The sequence below is a fragment of the Parambassis ranga genome, chromosome 5 (assembly GCF_900634625.1).
Source record: "Parambassis ranga chromosome 5, fParRan2.1, whole genome shotgun sequence".
Lineage (NCBI taxonomy): Eukaryota > Metazoa > Chordata > Actinopteri > Ambassidae > Parambassis > Parambassis ranga.
Genome location: NC_041026.1, coordinates 24,438,976 through 24,464,313, shown reverse-complemented (window position 1 = coordinate 24,464,313; position 25,338 = coordinate 24,438,976). Strand labels below are relative to the sequence as shown.

At 40.7% G+C, this 25,338-nt stretch overlaps 1 protein-coding gene across 1 annotated transcript; it reads right to left on the bottom strand.

The window, feature by feature from the left end:
* Window positions 1–220: 220 nt before the first annotated feature.
* Window positions 221–21,657, bottom strand: tafa4b (TAFA chemokine like family member 4b). Its single transcript, XM_028406635.1, has 5 exons — window positions 21,566–21,657; window positions 21,092–21,207; window positions 12,523–12,678; window positions 2,798–2,922; window positions 221–335 (listed from the first exon to the last, which is right to left on the bottom strand). The coding sequence occupies exons 2-5, from the start codon at window positions 21,204–21,206 to the stop codon at window positions 324–326; spliced, it is 408 nt and encodes a 135-aa protein (XP_028262436.1). The 5' UTR covers window position 21,207; window positions 21,566–21,657; the 3' UTR covers window positions 221–323.
* Window positions 21,658–25,338: the final 3,681 nt, after the last annotated feature.

The window sequence follows — 25,338 nt, the reverse complement described above, 5'->3', positions numbered from 1 at the left end:
CGCACTCACCACAAATGCTTTGTTGAAATATATATTTTGAAATACTTCATCAGTGTTTTTGGTCAATCCACACTGTCCATTATTTGAAAATAAGAATCCCTTTGTTGACTGCATGTACTGTACCCTGATAGAAGTCCTTGGTCTCAATAGCCAGCATATGCTCTTTGTGTGGCTCCCTAGTTTTATTCCATTGTTTGTGATGGGTATCCTGACAGCAGTCCTTTTTCGTTGATGTCATCCCCATCATGCTGTAAATATGTGTGAGTCATCCATCCTTTCCACACGGAAAGTTTCAAGTTTCTCGTGGCTCACTGGCTCTCTTGCTATCGTGTGACCTAAAAAAAGAAACAAAAGCACAGATAAGAGAAGAGTGTCACAAGGACATGTAATTACATGGAGTGGCTCTGTGTCCTACCTTGCACTAACTGAATGAGTGTTTCCATTTGAAAGAGAAAATCAGAGGTCAGAGGATAATATTTAAAATCAAACCATTTCCTCTCTGTTTCTGGCTACGTCTTTCCCATTGGACTGGCAAGCTTGTTTGCAGTCTGGTTGACTGCAGGGACCAATAGTGTCTCAGCGGCTGAGGCTGGATTTCACATGTCTTAATGGTAATGGTTTGTTTACACTTAGGCAGTAAGTTGAAGGCATATAATTGGAGATGTAAAGAACTTGTTTTCCATCAGCAAACCCAATTCCGAGTGCATTTATAATAGCCCAATATGCTCCTATATTAAAAACTCCAGTTCTCCTGTTCCAGTCCGGCTAACACTGTAAATGTTTGAACATAAAGTTAAACGCCATATGTGAAAAAACATGGATCTAATAGTGTAGTGTCTTTGCTGTTCCTTGTTATACAGTGTTCTTGATGCTTCGATCAGGCAATCTTTGCATCTTTCTACAGCATGCCTACGCTGTGTGGGAGTAGAAAAAAAGTCAAAATCATGGTGAATAAGATGCTGAGGTGGTGGAAGGAGGTCATGGGTAGACCGAGAGAGCCAGTTTCAAAGAAGAGAGACACAGTGAGGGCCGTGTGCACAGTTGCCAGGGAATCAATGTCTCATTGCAACTATCGTCAGTGACATCTGCCACCATGTCTCCAAGTAACAATTCCTCTGTCCCAAAGCACCTTGCAAATGCACAATTAACGTCCACTGATGCAGTCCGCCATTGGCTGCACATTCCTCCGTCAGCTGATTGACTAGTCGGATGGAGTGGGAGAGACAAAACAAGGAGAAAAGGGAGAGAAGAAGAAAAGAGAGGGCAATGTGCAACAGAATGAGGATAATTGCACCTATCAGTCCCAGAGTTAGTGTTAGGCCCAGGGTCATTAATTCCACTGCCTGAGACTGAGCCCAGCAGTGCCTGTTCCTCAGTCTACCCCACTCACCAATTTAATTATGACTCTTAATTGTAAAGCCTCTGTGGAAGGCCCCAGCCATAATGCATTCTAATGAATGCGACAGATGTTGTGCTGTTATGCCATCTCTCGAGCAATTACTCTTATAGCGCCTGCGCCGCCTTCCCGTCCAACTGTTTCTCTTCATATTTCACCTGTAAATAAACTGCACCTGCTCCATCCCACAACATGCACTCTGGCACTTACATACACACACGCCAGTCGTCAGTGCCCTAAAATAACTTTCAGACTTCAACAGCTTACAAAGGGCCATGAAGGGCCCTCATTTAAATCAATTTATCTCATATAATAGCATCAGTTTACATGTTGTGTGTGGTTACAGACTGTACAGAGGTCTTGTGTTTCTCCTGTCAGTGTCAGGGTCCCAGCGTGAGCCAGGGCGGTTGCTTTGTATTTTGTTTGATTATGTTTGCCTTTAGTTCCGGCCTTATTTTGAAATCACTGACTCCCCTCTCATTTCAGGTGTCTTGACTGCCCCCTCCTTGTGTTCTCCCTCCTTCTCCTGGTGATCACCTGCTCCTCCCTAATGTGCCTCACCTGTGTCCCTTTGTCTGCCCTGATCCCTGTGTATATAGTCTGTGTCTTCCCCTCACTTGGTGCCAGTTCGTCTCGTCTACAACCTGACCAGTCGTCCAGTTCTCCAGTAGCCTGAGTATTTTTCTGAGCCTTGTATTTTTGTATTTTGTCTGCCTGGTGTAATTTTTGAGACCTTTTGAGTTTGTGTTTTTGAGAACCTTGGTGACTCTACCCTGTGTGTTTTTTCCCTCCTGCCGGCTTGTGCCGCGCTTATGTTTTGCCCTGAGGTCTGGTACCTTTGAACTGTGTTTTTGGGCACAATAAACTATTTTAATTTAACCCTCTGCCGGTCTCCCGTCTTGCACTTGAGTCCGTCCGCAACCTCACTGACAGTCAGTTATTCTGTTTTAACAAAAAACTCACCCAATGTTGATTACATTTACATTTACAATGTTTATTAAGGTTTGAAATAAGTGATTAAAACAGGCTAAACTCTTTTTGTCTTGAAGATCCACGCACCCTTTGTTTACATTACATTCAATTTGCTTACTAAACCCTGAAAAATAGCAAGGATTTGTTTGCCAGACACTAGTTGAGACAATAATATATAAATATCAAGGTCTATTTTGTCATTGAATATTAGTCAATATATTGAGCATGATATTTCTGGACATCATATAATTCTTGTGGGACTTACGCAAATACTAACATATAGTTGCACACAAATGAAAAGAAGTTAAAGAATGTTTGATAACTGGATCTAGCTGATACACACATAGGTGAAAACAGCACAGGAAGAGCAGCATGTATGAGGTGATATATGCACAAACACAGGCATGCACATGTGTGTATCCTTCTTACCTTAGTTGTTTTGACTTTGTTGCCGGTGCTGCAGGACCAGCCAGTCAGGTCAGGCAGAACCTTACACTCCTCTCCGTCCATACAGGGCTGCATTTGGCACCACCACTTCTGGGCTACAATGGAGGCTTCAGCAGTGAGGGGAGGTTTAGAGAAAAATAAAAAATGTGGATTAGTGAATTTATGGTATCATATGAGCAAGAGGCTGGAATGTGGCACAATAAACACATCACCTTCACACCACTCAGTATCTCTGGAGAGTAGTAATTTGCTTGCATACACTATGTTGTTACAGGGGAAGAGCTGTCCATGGTGCTGATTCTACAGCCTGTGAGATGAGTACCAAAAACAGCTGTGGCTCAGTGCAAACCTACAGTAGCCTTTGTCTGAGAGTTTATCAGTAATAATCATTTTATTATCAGTAATAATTCTGACAATTTCACAGCATATTTAAAGCTTAGCAGCTTTGTTTTTTTCACCAAAATAAATGTATGTAATCATACTGTACTGTATCTTCAAGCCTTTATGTAATTCCAAGGTCTGGCCTCACCAAGACAAAAACTAATTAAAATAGAAATAAAAGTAAAAATATAACCTGAGTGCACCATTTGTACACAAGCAGCAACAGTTCGTATATATATTTGTTTGTCTTGGTGTAGATGGATGTATGTATCACTGACAGCCACCTTTTAAAACACAAATGAAATGACATCTTACATCCTTTTTTTTCTGGTAAAATCAACAAAGCACATAAGGACAATGAGCCAGTAAGTTTTATTCCTATTGCATCATGCAGAGAGGGTAAAAACAGGATTATGATGAAGAAACGCTAGCAGTTCTCTGTGATGTATTTAACACAGGATGCTTTATGAGCTTACCTTGTGCCATTGTGGAAAATCTTTTGTACAAACAAAAGACATTTTCATCCAGAAAAAAAATGATTTTCAGACCTCATAGCCTAGTTCAGATAAGCATGACCTGACAAAATTCCAAAGAACTTCATACAAAACTTCTTGTACAGAGAAATGTTTGTCTTAATGTTTCTTCATAAATGTTCTTCAAGCAGCTTCATCAGTTTAGTTATATATAACACCTGATGAAGCTGCTTGGAGGAGCAGCAACTTCTTCAACTTTCCCAGCAACTCTACAAGCCTAGCTGCTTTGCTTCAAGTTCTTGAATTTATAAACACAAGAAGTAGTTTATAGGTGCTACTCATCCTTCTTTTCCAAGGCAGCCTTCTTTTGACATAACATTTTCAGACTGAAGTCTTCTGTTCTTTACTCACCAAACTGACATGAAGCAGTTTTTCTATCTCTGAATTGAACCTTTGATGATGTTTCCTGCTCAGTCTTACTTTTAATAGAACTGACACCTTAAAATAATTAATCACGGCCATATTTATAACAGATAAACAATGGCTGTAAGTTGATTTAGATGATAATTGATCAAATCTTCCAGTTTAATCTGAAATTAATTAACTGTAGAGTGTTAATGTTGAATGATCCTCATATTTGAAAATACCATATTCAGACTTTTGGAGCTCCTTCTTGATGCAAGAATGAATGAATAAAACTTTTCCTGAGCCATAGTTAATCTGGTGTAAAATCCAAAGTTTTCTCATGTCTTAGCAGCTGACACTCAAATCTTGCAGATCATCTGACCCACTGTCTAGACAGGAGACAGCTTGACAGCTGAAAATAACTCAATTCCTTCTCTCCTAGCTCATCATCCGTCCATTCTCCTGTCTCCAAAGTGGATATGGAGAGGGAAGAAATATCACACCCGTTTTTACAACTTCATTAAGGTGCTGGGCTGAAAGAAATTTGGATCTCTGGTGACTATTGTTTCCAGCAAAGGAAGGATATATGGTGATACTGTCAGGAAAATAGGCTTTGAACTGTATATTGCAAAGAAACACACATAAATCCTCTCAAGCATCATGTTAGAGGAAAACAGCGAAAGAAAGAGAGAAGGGAGGGAGACAGGGCTAAATAATAGGTGTTCACTGAGAAAACATCTTTGTAGTGAGGAAATGAGTAGCAAGAGGAATGCAGAGAGGCAGCGGGGGGAGGAGGGGGTTTGAGGAGGACTATCACCAAGTGAAAGCAGCAGATTAAACAAACAGAACACAGAGAAAGAGAATAACAAACTGAAGCAGAGAAAAAATGGATGAGGAGGAGAAAGCTAACTCCAAGTTCCCAAGTCACCAAGAAATAAAACAAAAAAAAACAAATCTTACAGCTATCGTGGGGCATAATGTTGAACACACTGTTATGATGCATGAGCTCAGTGGCAGTAAGTGGTTCTAAAAACCAATGGCTGTGTAATGCTCGTTAATGTGGCCATTATAGTGTCAACGACAGTGCTTTGCACTGCTGGAGTGTTATATAGAGCTAATAGACATGGCCTTTGAATGCTATTATGGAATTAGAGTTCTCTGCACCTTATCTCATACTATTACTGGGAGGGTGGTGCAGACATGACACATAAGAACCAAACTGTCAACTCAAAAAATGGACAGGAGCTGCCTGTGATGTCATGGATAATTCAGATGTTGGACAACAGTTAGAGACAGGTCTCAACAGGTCGATGATAAAAAAGATTACAGGGGTACATACACACCAGTTAATTCTGAGATCATCACCTCTGGGACCATATTTTTGTTCCCTGCTCTTCTACAAGTGGATGTATTGAAACTCATTAAAGTCACCATAACACTGGTAAGATTTAAAGGTGATCCTCTGTGAGGGTGGAAAACAAAAGCATGGTGTTTGCTCTTCACATGAATGTTTTGAATTGAAAGGAGCAATTTGTAAGATTGGTAGCTCACACAGTTTTTTTTTGTATTATGTTGCCAAGATACCTTCTGGCATTAAGAAAATAATACCAGACCAACCAGTGTATGACAACCTGCTGGAAAAGCTGTGCAATCTCAGCTCTAGTTAGTGTCATAGTTTACTCATTGATAGACCCTTTAAATTTGTAAACACAAATATGTGTAATTATGGCACAGTACATCATGATGAGAATAGTTTCTCAGGGCTATTTAACAGCAACAACAGAGCAATTAAATTTGTTTTTTTAGTAGACCTGTCACGACCTGGTGTTTATTTATGGTTTTGTTTTCCTTGTTTTGGGTTTTTAGTTTAATCTGTGTTTAGTTATTGTTAATGTCCTGTTGTTCTAGGTTTTTGTTGTGTCTTGTCTTGTGCTTCCTGTTTTACTTTGATAGTCCTGTCCCCCCTGTGCATTGTCTGGAGTTTTGCTTCCTCTGTTTTCCCTCCTTGTGTTCTCCCTCCTCCTCCCGGTGATTACCTGCTCCTCCCTCATGTGTCCCACCTGTGTCCAATTGTCCACCCTGATCCCTTTTGTATTTAGTCTTTGTCCTCCCTGCACTCGGTGCTAGTTCGTTTCGTCTCTTGTGGAGTTAGTGTGTCTCGTCGCTTTGGGGAATGTTTTTGTATCTCTCCTGCCTTGACCTCATGAATCTCTTGGTAATTATGCTTCGTCATGTTTTGAGCTTTGAACTATAGAGTCTATGCTAAGAACCTCATTTTGCTCCTCTGAGTTTTTGCCACGCTACGTGTTTTCCTTTGTATTTTTGGCCTCGTGGCCTTGAATAAAGGACTGCCTTTTGACATTACACCGCTCTGTGCCTCTGCATCTGTGTCCTCATCCACCACAACTCCTGACAAGACCACTATTTTGGGAAATTAGCCTATTGTTTTTCTTTATCAACCCACCACAACACAAAACTGGATCAACCTTTCTCAAAATGCACCTCCACTAGTACATCTAATGGTATCAAATAGTTTTACCTCATGCTATTCGGCCTCACAGTGTGACAACTCCTAAAAAAGCAACAACAAAAAAAGATGCCTTGTTATTTCAGTTCCGTTTATCACTTTTATCAAGCTAAATTGACATTTTCACATACAATTCTTCCTGCAGCATTTTCACTTTAACGTTCAACAGTCAAGTGTAAAAATGAATCATTGTCAAGTTCTAGAAATAGACAGAAGATATACGTATGTTTTCCAGAAAAAAAATGTGTCTAACACTTGGAGTACCTCTAAGTCTACCTACTCTAATTGCATCAGTCTCATTAAGAGTCAACATTCACGTTCACAAAAGGTGCCTATGCTAATTAAAAAGGTTTACAGCTCAGGAATACATTTGATCGCAGTTACTCTCAGCTCATTACAACTTAGTCTGCACTCAAAATGGTTCCCTTTTAAGTTCCTTTGCTATCAAACTTTCAGCACGGGATCAGCTGAGGGCAAATGTCTAGACGGTGCTTTGCTTAAGGTGCAGATGATTAGGCAACACGAGGGACCGAGGCTGTGTAATTCCCCAGGTTCCTCACCCTGTCTCTGGGGCTCTCTAAACAAGGTCTGTGGAGGTTTTTTGCGCTACGAGGCTGCCTACAGCTCTGTCTCTCCTCCTACTCTTCACAGCACATCAATCTAACAAACACACCTGATAAATGTCACTCTGCATTATGCCACATATAGATACAGCTTTTTTATTCAGTACATGTGAAACAAGCATGTCTGCTGTATGAGCTAAAGTGCACAGCATCTCTTTCCTTTCTTCTTGCACTACAGCTGGCGTTGTCATTGTAATGTTTGTGACATCAAGTGGACGAACTAGAAACTGCAGGTCCCTTTATCCACATGTGAATCTGTGTTGTTCAGATTTATGTGGCCAACTACAAATCCATATGTGTAATTAACACATGCAATACACCGCTGCTAGCCAATTAACACACTGAAAAAGCATGCGGTGCTCCACTTCTGCAGGTATATATGCATTAGTCTGTAGGTATGTAAGTGATAACAGGGACACAATTAAAAACACAACACAAACAAACACAACTAATTGAAAGGAATGAAGCAAAACAAACATTATTCTAGCTGTATTTTTTCTTTTCTTTTTCCCTTTTCACTGCACCACCCAACAATGACATAAAAAAATGTACTTTATATAATAAAATTGAAAAACTTGCAGTTCAAAGGGGCTTCTTTCACCTCTAACCCTTTCATCTGAAGTCATTCAAGTCACATGATAAAGAATACTAGATTAGCCTTTGATATAACCTGATCCAATCAGCACATATACCATTGTATAATTCCAGCGAAGCCTGTTTGATGTAAGCCAGTCTATACTAATACAATATGTGCACTCAGGCATGTGTCTCTCTGTTGGAGTGTTTCCTCCATTAATACTTTACAAAGGCACTGCATGAACTCGCTCAATGGAGACTGCAACAGGGACTTTGTGTCTGTGTGTGCAGGGCGAATGTGTTTCTGTGCATGACTGTGCATCATAGATGCAGTTGTGTTGTTTTCATGCATACATGTACACTGTCCTCACTGTGCACTAAGTGTCAGGTGTCCTGTAACCTTGCTATTCAGGTCTTTACTATTTCAGGGGAGTATGAAGTCCACTCACACACACAAACACATACAGAGGTTGGAGGATGGACTCAGAGGTATGAATACCCTCAGGCCCTCTAACTGTTCCACTCAAGTAATCCTGGAGTGCAGAAACAGTCGGAGAGCGGCATCCATCTCTTTCGACAATGATTTACTAACGCACTGTATCTCTGTTGGCCCAGCTCTTGCATCCATGGCAGCACAGCCAGGTATGCATGACAGGAAAACACAAGTAGAAAAACTGTGAGGGAAAAAAAAATATTATCCACAGCTAACAGCTACGCAGGAACATTGAAACAGACTGACAATAGCATGACATTACAGGGCAGATATTAAAGTAAACAACGGCAGGTTGATGTGTGCTGAAACACTAAACTACATTTCTTGGCCTAGTAATGAAACACAGTTTGTCTGTCACCGTGTCACACACCAAACAAAATCCACTCATCACCCGTTTGTATCAGGTCACGCTGTTCTACAACACACTCTGATGACACTGTCTCTGCAAAGATTTCAAATCTTTTTTCTACTAGTGAAAAAAAACTCCCAGTATTTCTTTTATGTGCAACTTTTTTCTTGTACTCCCCTTTGTTTCAGAGAAGATATTGTTCTTTTTAGCTTATCAAATGATTTTAGGCAATCTTAGTATTTTTATTCAGTATATTTCTTTCATTTGCAAAAATCAAACTACAAGGAAAAAAGAGAGAACTTCTGCCACACACCTAACAGTCAGCTGCTACTGATTTGCAGTAATCATTCTTTTTAGTCCAAAATGTCACAGTTTAGGCTGTCATCACACATCATCACATCACTTCACTGAACTCTAATAAAACACACTCACACAAACTTTTTTTTAATTTACATATTGCCTCTGCATTCTTTAGATCTATACATAAAACATAATATAAGCTAGATCACAGTGAATAATTTCATGGTGCCACATAAAGTGGTTTCTTTTGGTTCAGCAAAACACTCCATTCAGATTAACACATCATTATTATGATACCCAGTACGGGGTCATTCCTCATAATGTGTACCTTTTCATGTGATGACTTTAATCCAAACACTTCTTATGTTTAAAAGAATGGAGGGTATTTATGTTGATAGATCATATTTTTTTTTCTCACACCGTGTGCAATAACAACTACTTCCTTAACCCTGTGAACTTGTGACATGTTGGGTTCACATTGATAAGCTATTTTCCCCCAAATCTCCTCTGAAATGTGAAATCTATAAAACACTATGGACTCAGTACATTTGTACCACAGCACATGCTTTAAAACAGATCAACCTCTGGACCTCTATTTACTGCTATTCTACCTCTGCAAACCCTTTGCACTCTGATGTCCTAATGACCTCTCCATCTACAGCATCAACCCTACATCCACACCTGTTCTAACAGGAAATAAAAACAAAGAAAGTGGGCTTCAGGATTACCTCCATGAAAAGACTCTGCCCTGCTGTGGAGCAGCCAATAATGGGACCTCTACCCATTTACTTCTCTTTCAGCCAGCATCAATAATGTAACTCCATTTACACTATGGCTTTTCTACACCGGCTACAGTGTGCATAAGAAAATGCTGGATGAGGTGAGAGCTTTTTGTAACTGTGAACTCAGAGGTCAAGCATGACTCACAAGATAAGTGCTGCTGAGCACGGGATTTGGAAGTGAGAGGCGGTGAGACTCGGAGGTGAGATGTGAATAGGAAATTAGAAAACCTCCTGACTAGTGTGAAGGCGGAACTGTGCTCTTTGTGTGTGTGTGTGTATAAAAAAGTGAGTGAGAAAGAATTTCTATTGATTGACTTTCAGTCACACAGTCAATCTATTAGCGTCTCATCAGTGTCATTTCTTCCTTTTAGCAAACCATACCAAGTCTTTGAAGTGAACAAACAAATGCAAGGCATCAGTGCAATGCTTATTCCAAAAGGTTAGCAAAGTTTCACATGATTCCTTTTTTTATCTTGACTTTCATTACAAAGCCAATCATCTTCGCTATGGTTGCCTGATTTTATCATTATCAAGCGATAGTTCCCATCTGGGAACTCATCAAAGAGGTTAAAAAACAAATCTACTTTTTTACTGGGTGAAAATACTGCTGAAATGAACCAGCAGGTGTGTTTGTGGCCGAGTCATTTCAATGGAAAAAGCACCGTCTACTGGTCGCACACCGTAATAGCAGCAGAGTGACTGGAGGCTGACTGATCAGAGAGCTAAATGTGGAAAGTACTGTGAGGTTTATCACACAGGACGTATGATAAACCACATACTTTTTGTCTGTCATATTTCAATCAAGAGAAAATAATAAAGTGACAAATCAGGTTATTGTACTAATGAAAAATTAGAATTAATTGTTAATTGCTATTATTTTTCTTGCAAAAATATCAATTTGAGGATAATGCTGTCTAGCTGTAAGTATGGTTCTGAATGTCCTTAAGTGTGAGTGAATGATTTGATTATGCATAAACCCATAGAAATAGGAAGTATGGAATAATTGCAAATATTATCAGTCTCTTATTAAACAGAGCCAGTCAGTCAAAAACGACATGCAAAAGTCATCATTAAAAAAGCAATGGTCATGTTCTAAAAATGTCCCGTAGTGCTACTTTTGCCAGGTGACATGAGTTTTTACTTCCTGTTAGAATGCTGTACTCTTAGTGTCTACTTCATCATGGCCATATTATTCATTTTCTGCACAATGATGTATTGATGCTTTCATCACAAATAAACAAACCAAAATCTGAAAATCTAATCTTGGTCCATCACTTCCTGTGTGTAGACTTAGTGTCAGTGACATTTGTGAGTGTGGAATCAGTTTCCAATGACCTTAACAGTTGGAATAACCTGTGTGCTTCAGAGAGTTTCTCCTCACGTATGAGAGAGCCATGTATTAACTCAGGTAGAGGGCTAATACAGCGTGATTGGATCAGGCTGGTTGACACTGTGTGCGTGTGTTTGATCTCGGCAGAGCGCTGTGGATGATAGGGGTCATTGACACTGCTTGTTTCTTAGTGGGCAGGAGCTCTCAGAGTGCACAAACAGGTGGAGGAGATGTTTATAAAAACAACCAGCTGCTTTTATCTGTCTGTCATCTCCACACACAAACACAGCATGCAGTGTGTACACATAGTGTTTACTGTCTACAGTGTATATGATTACAGTTTTATAAGAACTTAATTTCTTTTTTAATACTGACTCATAATCCTAAACCAAAATAATGCCTTTCACACTTCCTGTTGTCCCCAAAAACTTTCTTAATGCTTATGATGCCTGCTCATAAGAAACATCAGAAGAAAACACTTTCTCAATCGCCATCTGTCGTCCTTTTCAAGCAGCCTGAGACGCAGTCCTGGCAGGATATGAAATGGAGCACTGTCCCACATAATATCAGGCCTTTTAAACACTGCAGTTTAAGTTACCAGCCTGATGTTACATATTTGCTTCTCGTTTCAAGGGCGAATAAGGGACACAAGGAGACGCCGATGACCTGGCTTCTATTACCTGCATTAGTGGCTTTAACCTTCCATGTTACTCCTTGGGACACAACGGACCACAAACTGCTGGTTAAGTGGGGCAGATATTTGCACATGTATTAGAGGATACAGTTTATATTTGCCATTTTCTTTTTAAAGAGAAAAATTGGACATTAACTCCTGGTCTTGTTTCTTGTGTTTTTATCTAATTTTGTGTGGTTTTACTAAGGAAAATGAAAAAAGGGGTGCAACTCTGGTTGTGTTAGAGGAACAGCACCGCACTTCTATACAGCAGCAATTAAAATGTGGCAGCAATTTAACCAACCTATTAATCTCTCCTGCCACTGACTCATTTGTTTATGTCACTAATATTTCAAAATGAATGTGGTAATGATGTGTTTTAGGTGAGAAGTTTCATGTAGCAACTTTAATGATGCAAGATGATTAAAAACATTTTTAGCCTCTGTGACCCTGCCAGAGTCAGCAGTGTGTCAATTATTATACAAATATGTTGTGCAGTCAAGCACTGTCCAAACCCACAAAAACTTCATTTTGAATTCTAGTCATGTTCCACTTGTTTCAGACAGATACAACAGATACCAAATAGATCTGGCAGGAATGGAGAGACCCTGCTGCACTATTGTGGGGAGACAGATTGAAGAGGGTATTGTAGGTGCAGCTGACCATACAACGCCCCACGTTGTTACAAAGATGTCTTGCTGCTTCTGTGTATTAATTTGCAATTAAAGTCAAACACACATGCAGGCAAAGTCACACACAAGTGTTCACACGTGGCTGTATATGTGTTTTTTTTACCTTCCACACAGGAGGGTCTGGCTCTGGTTGTGCCGGCCACTTGTCCCGGGAAACAGGAACATTTGACGGTTTGAGAGCGCTCCTCAATCTTATTCTTATTACAGCAGCGATGCACGGCCACCACCTCACATGTCCCCTGCTTCACCTGGTATGATACTGCAAGACAAAAGGAAGGAAGGAAGGAAGAAACAAGCCAGGCTTTAAACACTATTTTATTGGCATTCTGATTGTTGCAAATAATCAAGTTTAAATTCCAATAAATTTGAGCTGAAAAAATAACAATCAAATACACAACAGCTTCTGTGAGGATTAAACAAATGTGCTGAATAATTTACTTTTGTTTAAACTCTTCAATTTATTCCAGTCTCACAGTCTTTGATTCATAAGTAAACACTCTTTGCTGATACTTTGCTTTTATTCTCAGCTCAGTGCCCTCATTAACTTTGTCATAGAGGCGCCTCTGTTTTTGTCACTTGGTGCAAAAAAAAGAAGAGAGAGAGAGAAACAAAGAGAGAGTGAGAGAAATGATTTCTTTTGTAGTTTTTCATACAAAATAAGCCAGTTAATCTAAACACAGACACGCATGTTTTGTGAGGCAGTCATGTGACGGAGCAACACTCTGAAAGGATGCACTTATCGGTTATAGCCAGATCAAATGACTGTTAAGTCTGTGTATGTGTGTTTGGCTTCTCTGCATTTGTGTGTGTCCTGAAAGTCATAATTTAAATGAGGATAATTGCTTTGTAGCTAACACCTCCAGCACACAAATAACATCTAATTTCTGTTGGTTATTTTCACCCTTCCCTGGGGTCCGTGGTGTGGTTAATTATAACATCCTGCTGACAGGACTGGGACAGAAGGGCAGCCTAAAGGATGATTATACAGGATTTAGGTCCATCTATTAGCAGAGATTAAATATATGTCTTTATTAACATTTAATCTATTGAAATCGTGGTTCAAATGAGTCCTCTTACCTGCAGCCTGCTATGTTGTTTCCACAGTATTGCCCAGAATGAACAGACAACAACAAAACACTGGATCTTTTCTGCACTGCAGTAACTAGGATAGATGCAAACATCTAACAGAAAGGTCCCCTAACTGATCCACCCTTGTAGGATCCATGGTGACATAATAAAGGTAAGCAAACTAATTGTGATTTTGTCTTTATATCCTGTGTTTTATCTTGGGTGTGCATGGTAAATGCACAAGTGAGACAGAGATTTCAACTAATCAGAGCACCACCTCAAACATCTGTGTCCGTCCCCTTTTTTGACCATGGAAATCACCCTACTGCAGCAGCAGAGTCAAATTACACACAAAGGTCTAGGCCACTCTAAAGCACCAGTGGAAAGCACATCATTTTACATTTCGCTTTCAGCTCAGTGACAAATTGTGTCACTTCGTGTCTGATGAATCACACTGTGTATGTGAAGGATCTCACATTTCTTTCATCTTCAAAAACATTAGTATGAATCAGTCATACATGAAGCACTTAACCATTACATCTGCCACATGTACAACAGTGCATCAAGGAGGTTTACATGAGTGTTTACTGCACAGTGTCAATGTTAATGTTACATTTTACTACACAATAAACCCACAAACCTCGAAGAGAAAAGGTTTTTGTGGCCACCTAAAGGAGCGACAACTGTTGGATACAACATTTAGTGAATCTAATCTTTGCTTATGGCTTATGAATGGATTCCAGCTGCCTTATCTTCCCTCTCAAAGCTTGTTGTGTGCTCTCGAGAGACTTTGGCACTGTTTCCTGAGCACAGCAAACCCTGCTGGCGACATTACTACCTATAAGCCTCTTTACAGCCCTGTGAAAACCTTGGTTACACTGTACCATAAGCCCAGATTTCATTTATGTACGTGACTTTACCCAGACTCCAAAACTTTTCATGCTCAGCTGAATGAGCTTTGCAGGCAGACACAAAAGTGTGCGCAAACACACAGCACAGCACACACACACACACACACACACACACACACACTGTAGAGGCTTCCATTTCTGCAGGCCTTGCCCCCTCTCATCCTTTCTGATTTAAAGTTTGTTTGTTCTCTTCTCCAGAGAGCCCCATCAATGATCCCTGGCTCTCTGAGGGCGCCCCTCCGCTATCATCCCTCCACTTTCATTTCCCTCACTCCTCTGTCTCAAGCTCTCCAGAGGCTGAAGCAGCTGCCGGATTACCCTCCTGCACACACATACACACACGCACACATTCAAACACACACACAAACACACATAGCCTCTATATCTACCAATAAAAATAAAGAGCAGCCATAATTACATCAGCAATAATCACAGTTGAAGCACAAAGTAACAATGTAAAAATAAATGTCTTATTCAAGTTCTCTTATTTAATCCCTCATTATAATTATACAGTGTACTAAAAATTAAGTCTACTAATATTACAGAGCTGTAACTGACTTCTCAATCTGCTGGCCTCAGAAAACGATGAGTGAGAAAGAAGGAGAGAGAGGGGAGTTAACCAGGAGGAAGAAAAAGTGGTGTCTCAGGCAGCAGAGAGAACAAAGAGCAGCTCCCCTCCTGCTGGCATAATGAGGTCAGAAGGTGTGCTGGTCTCCTCTCTTTATTGCCTATACCGGACCTGGGCAGAGGCCGTTTGTATTTTAAAACTGTAAAGCACATTTTTAATGAAGTGTGTGTCTGTGTGTGTGTGTTCATGCACCTTCATATTGGTGTGTAATGTACATGGACAGCCCACGTGCTTGTTAAAAAGTGATTTCTGTTATGGAGGGATGGAGAGCCTCCATCCTGTATTCCTTATAAACAGGATGAAGAGCCTCCAGTGCACAGATGCAGTCTAATTACACTCAACAAAAATATAAATGCAACACTTTTGTTTTTGCTCCCATGTTTCATGAGATGGACTTGAAGATCTAAACTTCATTCCAGATACACAATATTACCATTCCTCTCAAACATTGTTCACAAATCTGTCTAAATGTGTGATAGTGAGCACTTCTGCTTTGCTGAGATAATCCATCCCACCTCACAGGTGTGCCACATCAAGATGCTGATCTGACATCATGATTAGTGCACAGGTGTACCTCAAACTGCCCACAATAAAAGGCCACCCTGAAATGTGCATTTTGTTTCTGCTTTATTGGCGGTCTGGGGACTCAGAACCAGTCAGTATCTGGTGTGACCACCATTTGCCTCATGCAGTGCAACACATCTTCTTCGCATAGAGTTTATCAGATTGTCTATTGTGGCCTGTGGAATGTTGGTCCACTCCTCTTCAATGGCTGTGCGAAGTTGCTGGATATTAGTGGGAACTGGTGCACGCTGTCGTATACGCCGGTCAAGCACATCCCAAACATGTTCAATGGGTGACATGTCCGGTGAGTATGCTGGCCATGCAAGAACTGGGACATTTTCAGCTTCCAAGAATTGTGTACAGATCCTTGCAACATGGGGCCGTGCATTATCTTGCTGAAACATGAGGTGATGTTCATGGATGTATGGCACAACAATGGGCCTCAGGATCTCATCACGGTATCTCTGTGCATTCAAAATGCCATCAATAAAATGCACCTGTGTTCTTCGTCCATAACAGATGCCTGCCCATACCATGACCCCACCACCACCATGGGCCACTCGATCCACAACATTGACATCAGCAAAGCGCTCACCCACACGACGCCACACACGCTGTCTGCCATCTGCCCTGAACAATGTAAACCGAGATTCATCCGTGAAGAGAACACCTCTCCAATGTGCTAGACGCCATCGAATGTGAGCATTTGCCCACTCAAGTCTGTTACGGCGACGATCTGGAGTCAGGTTAAGACCCCGATGAGGACGACGAGCATGCAGTTGAGCTTCCCTGAGACGGTTTCTGACAGTTTGTGCAGAAATTGTTTGGTTATGCAAACCAATTGTTTCAGCAGCTGTCTGAGTGGCTGGTCTCAGACGATCTCGGAGGTGAACCTGCTGGATGTGGAGGTCCTGGGCTGGTGTGGTTACTCGTGGTCTGCGGTTGTGAGGCCGGTTGGATGTACTGCCATATTCTCTGAAACGCCTTTGGAGACGGCTTATGGTGGAGAAATGAACATTCAATGCACGAGCAACAGATCTGGTTGACATTCCTGCTGTCAGCATGCCAATTGCACGCTCCCTCAATGCTTGTGGCATCTGTGGCATTTTGCTGTGAGACAAAACCACATTTCAGGGTGGCCTTTTATTGTGGGCAGTTTGAGGTACACCTGTGCACTAATCATGATGTCAGATCAGCATCTTGATGTGGCACACCTGTGAGGTGGGATGGATTATCTCAGCAAAGCAGAAGTGCTCACTATCACACATTTAGACAGATTTGTGAACAATGTTTGAGAGGAATGGTAATATTGTGTATCTGGAATGAAGTTTAGATCTTCAAGTCCATCTCATGAAACATGGGAGCAAAAACAAAAGTGTTGCGTTTATATTTTTGTTGAGTGTATTTTAATCAGTAAACAGGGGTTAGAAAGCCATTTACAGACAAGATCTATTTAAATGTGGGAGGCATCAACTTAAAACCGCCCACTCTTACTGCTCAGAAACAAGAAGTGTAAAGTAGGTGAACAGTGTAAAGAAAACATTTCCTGTCTCTGTGAGCCTCCCATAGTGTTATAACATGTTTGTATGCTGTGTGGGGCATCATGGTAAACAAATGTGTCATGAGTAAAATTGCATTGTTCCATACTTGAACATGCTGTACGTTATGTATATATATATTTATTTTTGTCAGCATTGATGGTCTTCAATGGTGAAAAAAGCTGTTGAGGTGAACTAAGTCTACACATCTGCAGTGTTTTCCCTTTTCACTAAATATCAGCATACTTTTGTTAAATGGAGGAATACTACCTTAAAAAATACTACTTATCAAAAACCCTGCACATGTGAGTCTGCATGTCCACAAGACACAAGACAAATAACAGACGCCAACATGCTAACACGTTTACAAAGCTTGAGAAATTGACACACTAAAGCAAACTTTAGCCACTGACAAAGGGCTATAAAGGCTAATTTCCTTTGTTTCAGCAAGCTACATTTCTACCTGTGCATGTCCAATCAAAGCCATTTTATCTCATATTCGATGCAATGACCAGCAACATTTACTCATTGGTCATAATTGGTTCCATAATGTCTCTTACAGATTAAAAAACTAAAAAAGTGAGCGGTAATATGCATAAGATCAGGCATTGCCAGACACTACTCTTTAGACTATTGGACAAAAAAGTCAGCAGCATCACTGAATAAAGGATTTTATGTTTATAATGTCATTAAGGAGTAAATGTTTGGAAGATGTTTAATATATTCAAATTGAAATTAAGCTACTAAAAAGTCTGGATTGAATTGGTACAAAGCAAAGTCCTAGACATCAGAGAAGTGGTGCAGCCTGACTGTGAGCTCTCACTAACAGCCCCTGTTCTGAGCGCCACTGCTGCTCACCCCCTCATCTACTTAAGATTCATGTGTTGAGCAGTCAGCTTGCAGCTATATACACATAATAACAGTGTATCTAATGTCTCAGTGTTGCCTTTAAACCATTCTGTTATGGCCAGTGTAACGCATGCTAAGATGAAAAGACTTCTCAAGCATGGCTAAATGCTTCTACTCCTGCGGCAGGCAAACAGGAGGTGGGGTGGTGTGGGAGGTAGTGTGGCGGCGGGTGGTAACAGTAGCTGTGCAGCCAACAAACCAAGCTACCTTGAAGTGATGGGTTAGCCAGGCGACTGATGTATTCTGACAGACACGGGCAAGCAGACACGTTGTACAATTCATCAAAAAGCTGTGTCTTTCCCCACGTCAATACTTGACAAGCATGTCCATTGCAATGAAAGGCCAGGTATCTGTCAGGAGTGGCAAAGTCAATGTGGAGGTGACAAACTGTGTCACAACTGCAGTCACAACAAACAGGGAGGAGGATTACAATCATAACCTGTGTGAAACAAGATGACAATGATGTCAAACACCTTCTCATATAATCTCCACAACAAAATGGACTAGATTACTCCTCTTGTTTTCTTTTCTTTTGTTCCTAACTCCTCCTTTTTTTAGTTTCCGCTGGCCTCGGAGCACTCGTTACCCTTCCTTGCTCCTTCTCCTTCTTAACCTGGTGCCACACAGCCCATCAATTCTCCTGACACTATCAGTGTTTCACAGGCACATCAGGCCCAGATTTATGCTAATTATGGTAACAGGTCGCTGGTAGAGCTGAGTACTGCTCTGCAACAAATCTATCCCCGTTGAAGCTTGCTCACTTGACCTTACCTGCTCTGTTTTGTTTTGTTCTGGGTTTTTTTAATTAGACATCTTGCAGAAAGACAACGAGACATACAACATTCTCAGAGAGAGGGACAGGCAGATGTGGTGATAATGTGCAAACATGATTTAAATACATTTCCACACATGAAGCAATGTATGCACAGAAGATCCCATTTACACCGCATGAATCAGAAAATAAAAGCATTTTGGGAAACTAGATTCAAAGAGGACATTTAATGTTTGATTTGACTGTGATAGGACTGCATTATGGAAGTCAAGAAAGATGGTGACTGATTTAATTAAAAAGTAATCCAATTTTAAGCATTCATATATCAGTGTCAGATATTTCATCAAGACACAGGAGTAACTTGCTGGGAAGCAGAGCTGTAAGCATGCAGTGACTTGATGTTTTAATACAGACCGGTGTGCATAATTATATGTCTTGTACTTGCTTTGACAGCTCCTGGAATGCACTTTTCTGCATGACCTCTGAATTGATAATAGTGTGTGTCTGAATGAATAGCACTGAAAGCCTGATGGCGGCGTTGGAGTATTTGTTGCTCCATGTTTCACGACGGGCTTTATTAATCTTCTATTCAGTTTTGTTCTGTTTCTGAGAGTTCAAACATTGAAAGTGGCAGCGAGAGTAATAAATACATTAGCTGTCTGTGCTAAATGTTTTTTTGCATGCTGATTCCTACCTGTGCTAATTGGTGCTATTAACCTGTTGTGCCTAGGTTGTGTGGGCAGAGGAGGCTCACAGCCATTGTTTAATCCAGCAGTAGGTTTCTGTGTTTTGTGTTTTAAATTTAGATCAGACAAAAGGTAATATTGTATTTATTTTTAAACACTTTAAATAATATACCTGTCAGATATTGTTCTCAATGCAGGAGAACTTTGTGGAACAGGAAAGAGGATGTTATTTTCTTAAAATTGTATATAATGATACATGACTAATATTCAATGAATTCTAATTATACATTTATTTTTATGTATGTAACATTACAGGTTGTCTCTTACTTTAGAGGAGCATTTTTTGACCTGTGGAGCCACCATGTGGCAGCAACTGGTACATCACCAGCATGTGGATCAAATAAATGTCTCATTGACCAGCCAGCCAAACAGCACCAAAAATGCTTAAGAAGAAAAAAAAAACCTCTGAAACATGCACCCAATTATTTTTTTTAGCCTCAAACTGCGTCGCGTTGATATTCACAGCCGACAATGTCCTAAACTTCCACCAATTAGAGTAAACTCTCGAATGAAAAAAGCAGTTTGTGAGACGTCTTGTTTAACAGAGAGAGTGAAAATGAGAGGGGGGGAGGGGCGGGCACCCATTCTGACCTTCACAATACATGGGGCCTGCAATTAGTAGTGTCCCTGCCGTAAGCAGGCAGCTTCCTCTCAAAAGGAAACTAATACCATCACTCACAGAACAGAATGGATGCTGGTAGCATTTCTGTGGCACATAAAGGTCACTTTGCAAAACATGAGCAGTGAAAGTGAATAAACTGGGAGATAATTAAGGAAATTGTCATAATTAAGAGTGAGGAAGAGGCGACATGGGAGGCTGCCACCAAAAACGAGTTGTATCGCAAGATGCTGTGACTCAGCACAGCTGTCCCTGTTGTCAGCCCCAATTAAATATTAATAAGTGTGTTGGTCATTTTTTTGGCAAGGGGTGACTTGTCTCCATGACTTATGGAAATGAACAACAGAGAGTAGATTTAGCCTGCAGGCCTGAATTAAGTCAGGCTGTCTTTATTTTCATGGATTTCTTGGTGCTTTGGTTAAAAAAGGGGGAGTGTAAAGCTATGCATATTAATGTAAGAATTGACAATTATGTGTCTGCGGATTAGATGTCATAAGCTTATAGTTCCTACTGTATGAGGCTTACTCAGTATTTTACAGCAACACAAGGCTGCTTGAGAAGATCAGCTTCGGCCTTTCAATGCTGCATGTGTGTGCTCTGAATAGATCAGATCTCACCCACACTGATCTATTTGTGTTGACAGTTCTTGACAGCTTAAGTGCCATTTGTATCTGTATGGGCTGAATCACTCAAACAGAGGTGTGTTTGCATCCAAGCCCAAAACAAGGACTTGTCTAGATTACATTCTGTCAAACTGAGGAACAGAGCAAATTGTCCCCCGCTCAGCCTCCCTCCTCCAGGATGTGAGTGGCTCAGTCAGCGACAGGTTCAGGGAACATGTGTTGTACCTCTGAAGTGACAGTGTAATTAACCTCTTGTGGTGTTGGAAGGGGAGTTCAGAGCAAGACCTGGTGTACCTGTCGGTCCCCGATGGTTACGGTTGCCAGCAGACACTGGGTCAACGCAGAGCATCACCAAGGCAACAAGGAAGGCCACCTGCCAAGGCCAAGCTGACCTCACCCACAGTTTCATCCTGAGAGATGGAAAGAGAGAGTGGAGGGCAAAGAAGGAACAGAGGGTGGAGAGGAGCAGGAAGAGGGCATGAGAGGAGGTTAGAAAACCCCACTCACCAAAACAAATAGCACGAAACTGACCACTTTAACTGAGAAGTGAACTCACAAATGTCACAGGACAAAAATCTGATCTCAAAGAGATCAGAAAATATTAAAGCTGAAAATATGAATTTCTTAAATCCAAAATATTTAGCTTTATTGTTGGCTGGCTAAAACTTAGATGTCTTTTTGAGTCTACAGATTAACAAAGATTCAACTAAGACATGTTGATTAAAAAAACAGTCATCAATAATTCATCTACACAGGATGTCATCTCACCTGTTGGCTGTCTCTATCTCCTCTGGTCTCTCTTCCACTGTGCAGCTTATCTATGGACACTGGGAACAGGCCATGGCTGCATTCACTCACACTGTAAATCCTCCTCTTCTTCCTCCTGCTTCTCCTCTTCCTCACCTCAAACAGAAGAAGCCCCTGGAGAAAGAAGGTACAAAGACATTCTGTCAGAGAGGCCAGTCTGCCCTGGGGTTCCTCAGTGGCCTCCAATGGCCTTGTATGAAGGTCTGCACACAAGCACAGGAACATACACAAACACACACAGAGGTGGAGATGTGAAGACCTAGATTCTGTCAGATCCATTGTTTACAATAGGTTCACCTACCCCCAGGCTGAATGTGATCCCCACTCTAGACATCACACACAACTCTTCCCCTCAACCTCGCTCTCTCTCTCTCTCTCTCTCTCTCACACACACACACTCTGTCATTTACACACACACAGATTTACGCACTAAAACAGTATGCCTAAAAATTTAATAGCTTTCTAAAATATGTGTACATTTGAAAAAGATGCTGAATTGTGTTTTAGCTAAAACATTCTCCAGCAACAAACCAGATGATCAAACAAGCTATGAACACAAGTTGTCACTTTGCGCACACACATACACACGCAGTGTTTGCGAGGTAAATTCAAAGCCTATCAGAGGAGGAGAGACTCTCTCTAATTACAGCTGAGTGACAGCTTCTGATACGCGTGCACTTTTAAACCTCCGCTCACACACACACTCACACTTACAGAGTAAATTAGCGTCTCCTGTAAGAGTGTGTCAACAGAACTCTCTGTACAATGGGACTAGAGCTGCAATCTAAATGAAAGACAACAGATTCACATTAATAACAAAATGTTCTGCCTTCGTCGAACCTTCATTATTCATCATAGCTCATTGATATGCAGCTCGGTCCACTAATATGCTGAGAAACTTCCTGGGATGGTAGGAACTCCAACCAGGACTGACACTACCTCTCCACTGCCATCTGTGTAGCACTACTGCCCCCTTGTGGGGAAGAAGACAACAGCAAGGGAAGAAGACGGAGAAGATATTCTTCAAGAAAAACTTCTGCAGGTTAATAAAAGTAAGACAAAGGTCATGTGACTGTTACCAAAGGTAGATAGTCCTTCAAAGCAGCAGCAGCACAGGTTAGAAAACATGCTGCAAAGGAAGACGAAAGAGGGAATGTCAGATCAGGAGTGGATGGAAAATGCACAGTGGATTAAATGTGAAATAAAAGATAACACATACTGGAAAGTATTCTTAATGACAGTGTGTTGTCTTGGGATCCAAATGCAGAAACAGTAAAATTCTGCACAGTGAGGCAGGGTTGCACACTCAGACAGTACTTATGTATTTGTGTAGTTTAGATTAATTTGCATTGCAGAAGTGTACATCATTATTACTGCATCCAGTGAGTGAGAGTGTATCATTCCAGTACAGTATCTGAAAGTATGCAAGGTGCATGTGCAGCTGTGTGGAGTGATTAGACATGCTGCATGGCTGTACAGAAGCCCATTTCTTATTCCCTTTTTAAAGGCTGGGCCATGGCATGCATTTTTATCAGCTTTGTTCTCTGATACACTCATTAAAAGAGCACATTGTGCGTGTGTGTGTGGTCTCCACATGAAGCTCATTGGAACTCTGGGGACAAAACATCCCATCAGTCACAGGAGTGTGTTGTCACCTTCAGTTGGTCGCACACATATCACAGATTACAGTCTTAAAGTAAAAATACAAAACAAGCTGTACTCATTTTTTTATGGAGACTCACATTTTGTACACAGAAAGATACAGATAAACAAAAAGGCACATGTGTCCTTCAGGACATTATGTTAGGTAAAGCATGTGTGTATGTGGTGTGCGTGTGTGTCTGTGAGGGGCTCAGCTGGTCATCATGGCTGTGAGGAGTCGCTGAGTTTGGAAGGATACACACACACACACATCAGCAAATAGCGCGCAGACATGCTCAAGATTATCTGAGAACATCAAGTCTCACTTTGTCTAAAATTATCCCTCCTCCTATATTGCCATCTCCACCCCCTGCGTTAGTCTGTGTCTCTGAGGGGCTGAGTTGTGTCATTTCTTGCTGTAATCACACAGGACTGACATGGGGGCTCATTGACATGCAATGAGTCGGTCCTACCTCTGCCACAAATATAACTGTGTGCCCTGCATCTGAACAGCATCATCTGCCAAGTGCACATTCACCATCACACAAAATATTGGTTGTGCATACAGTCACTGACCTCATCCGCCGCATCAGGAAACATGTTTGCTACGCATCAAAAATAAAGCAGTGAGCCAGCATCTGCATGACGGGGCTGTTACTGACACTGTGCTGTTTGTCAGTCACAGAGATTATATCATTTGTCAGGGCAGAACAAAAGGTTCTTGTTCAATAGATCTGAGAGGAATAGAAACTGCAACATTACTTGATAACCTCAGAGCCACCTGTTCAGATTGTGACGGCATTCAGATGTTTGTAAATATCTAGCTCAGATGGATAAAAAAAGGAGGAACAAAACCAGAATGAGATTTGTATCTGTTAAAGTCTGTTTCAAATTGTTTCACAACGTAACAATTGCACTATGAAATATTTGGACTCTCTGAGGATGATGATGTTGATCCATTGAGCCATTTTTACAGTCACTCATGATGTTCTGCATGGGAAAATTCACTGGATCATATTAGCAATGACAGTGGAAATGTATATTGTATAAAATATTATTCCCCTGCAATTTGTAGTTCTATTATGAACACAGCTCCAACAATGACAACATGTCTTTTCTGTGCAACATAGGTCTACAGTACAGGGTCCAATATTATACACTCTATCTCCACTGCTGTCGGAGGGTAACAGAAAAGTAATCAAGTTGCAAATTTAGAATACAAAATGTGAGTAGGCCAACATTTCTCTTACAGTCTGCATTTTGTAGTTGTATGCATACCCAGCAAATAACCTACTCAGCGGATGTTAGCATAATAGGCTGTTGGCTAAGTAAGTCCAACACACAAACCACCAAGTGGAAGCCACGCAATGTACATCATGCTTGATGTGTAATATATTTCTGATACATTTGTCCAATAATGTGTATTGTTATTTCATCTGTGGGGAAAATACTTTTCTGCTGCCATTTTAAGTGGATTTTTAGAAAAAGAGAAAAACTTTTTATGGAAATATTAGTTTACTGTTTTTTTCACTCTAACATGATGCTGATGGGTCAAGGAAGAATTGTGTCCTGATCTCTTTTTGACAACAGGCACTTTTTTCAGTGCCTGTTGGGTTCAGTCTATTTTAGAAAGTGCTACTGCCTGAATTTATTCATTGATTCATTGTGTTTAGCCAATAAAAATGTAAGACTATGTTTTGTTACGCTTGTGAAAAAAATATTCTTTAGACAATAAATTTAAAAAAAACAGATGCGGTAAATCAGCAGCAAATTTAGTTTTTGTCCTCTTTAGTCATAGAAGAACTGTTTTCTGTCCTGAATACTAATGGTTTTATTTGTAATTTAAAACATTACAGAACTGTATAGATCTGATACAGGAACGTGATCTTTGGTTGAACTCCGGGATGTGTGAAAAAGAGAAAGGGACTGAGATGGAAGACCACACAAGCATCACACCAGTATCTCAGTATGCTGATTTTCTCTGCTGCACATGCAGACCAAGAACACAAAAAGCGTATCAGTGTAAAACAAAGTGCATCTCTCTAAGGCAGAAAGATATTGAAAATGAAACGGGCAAAAGCACAAAGCCCAGT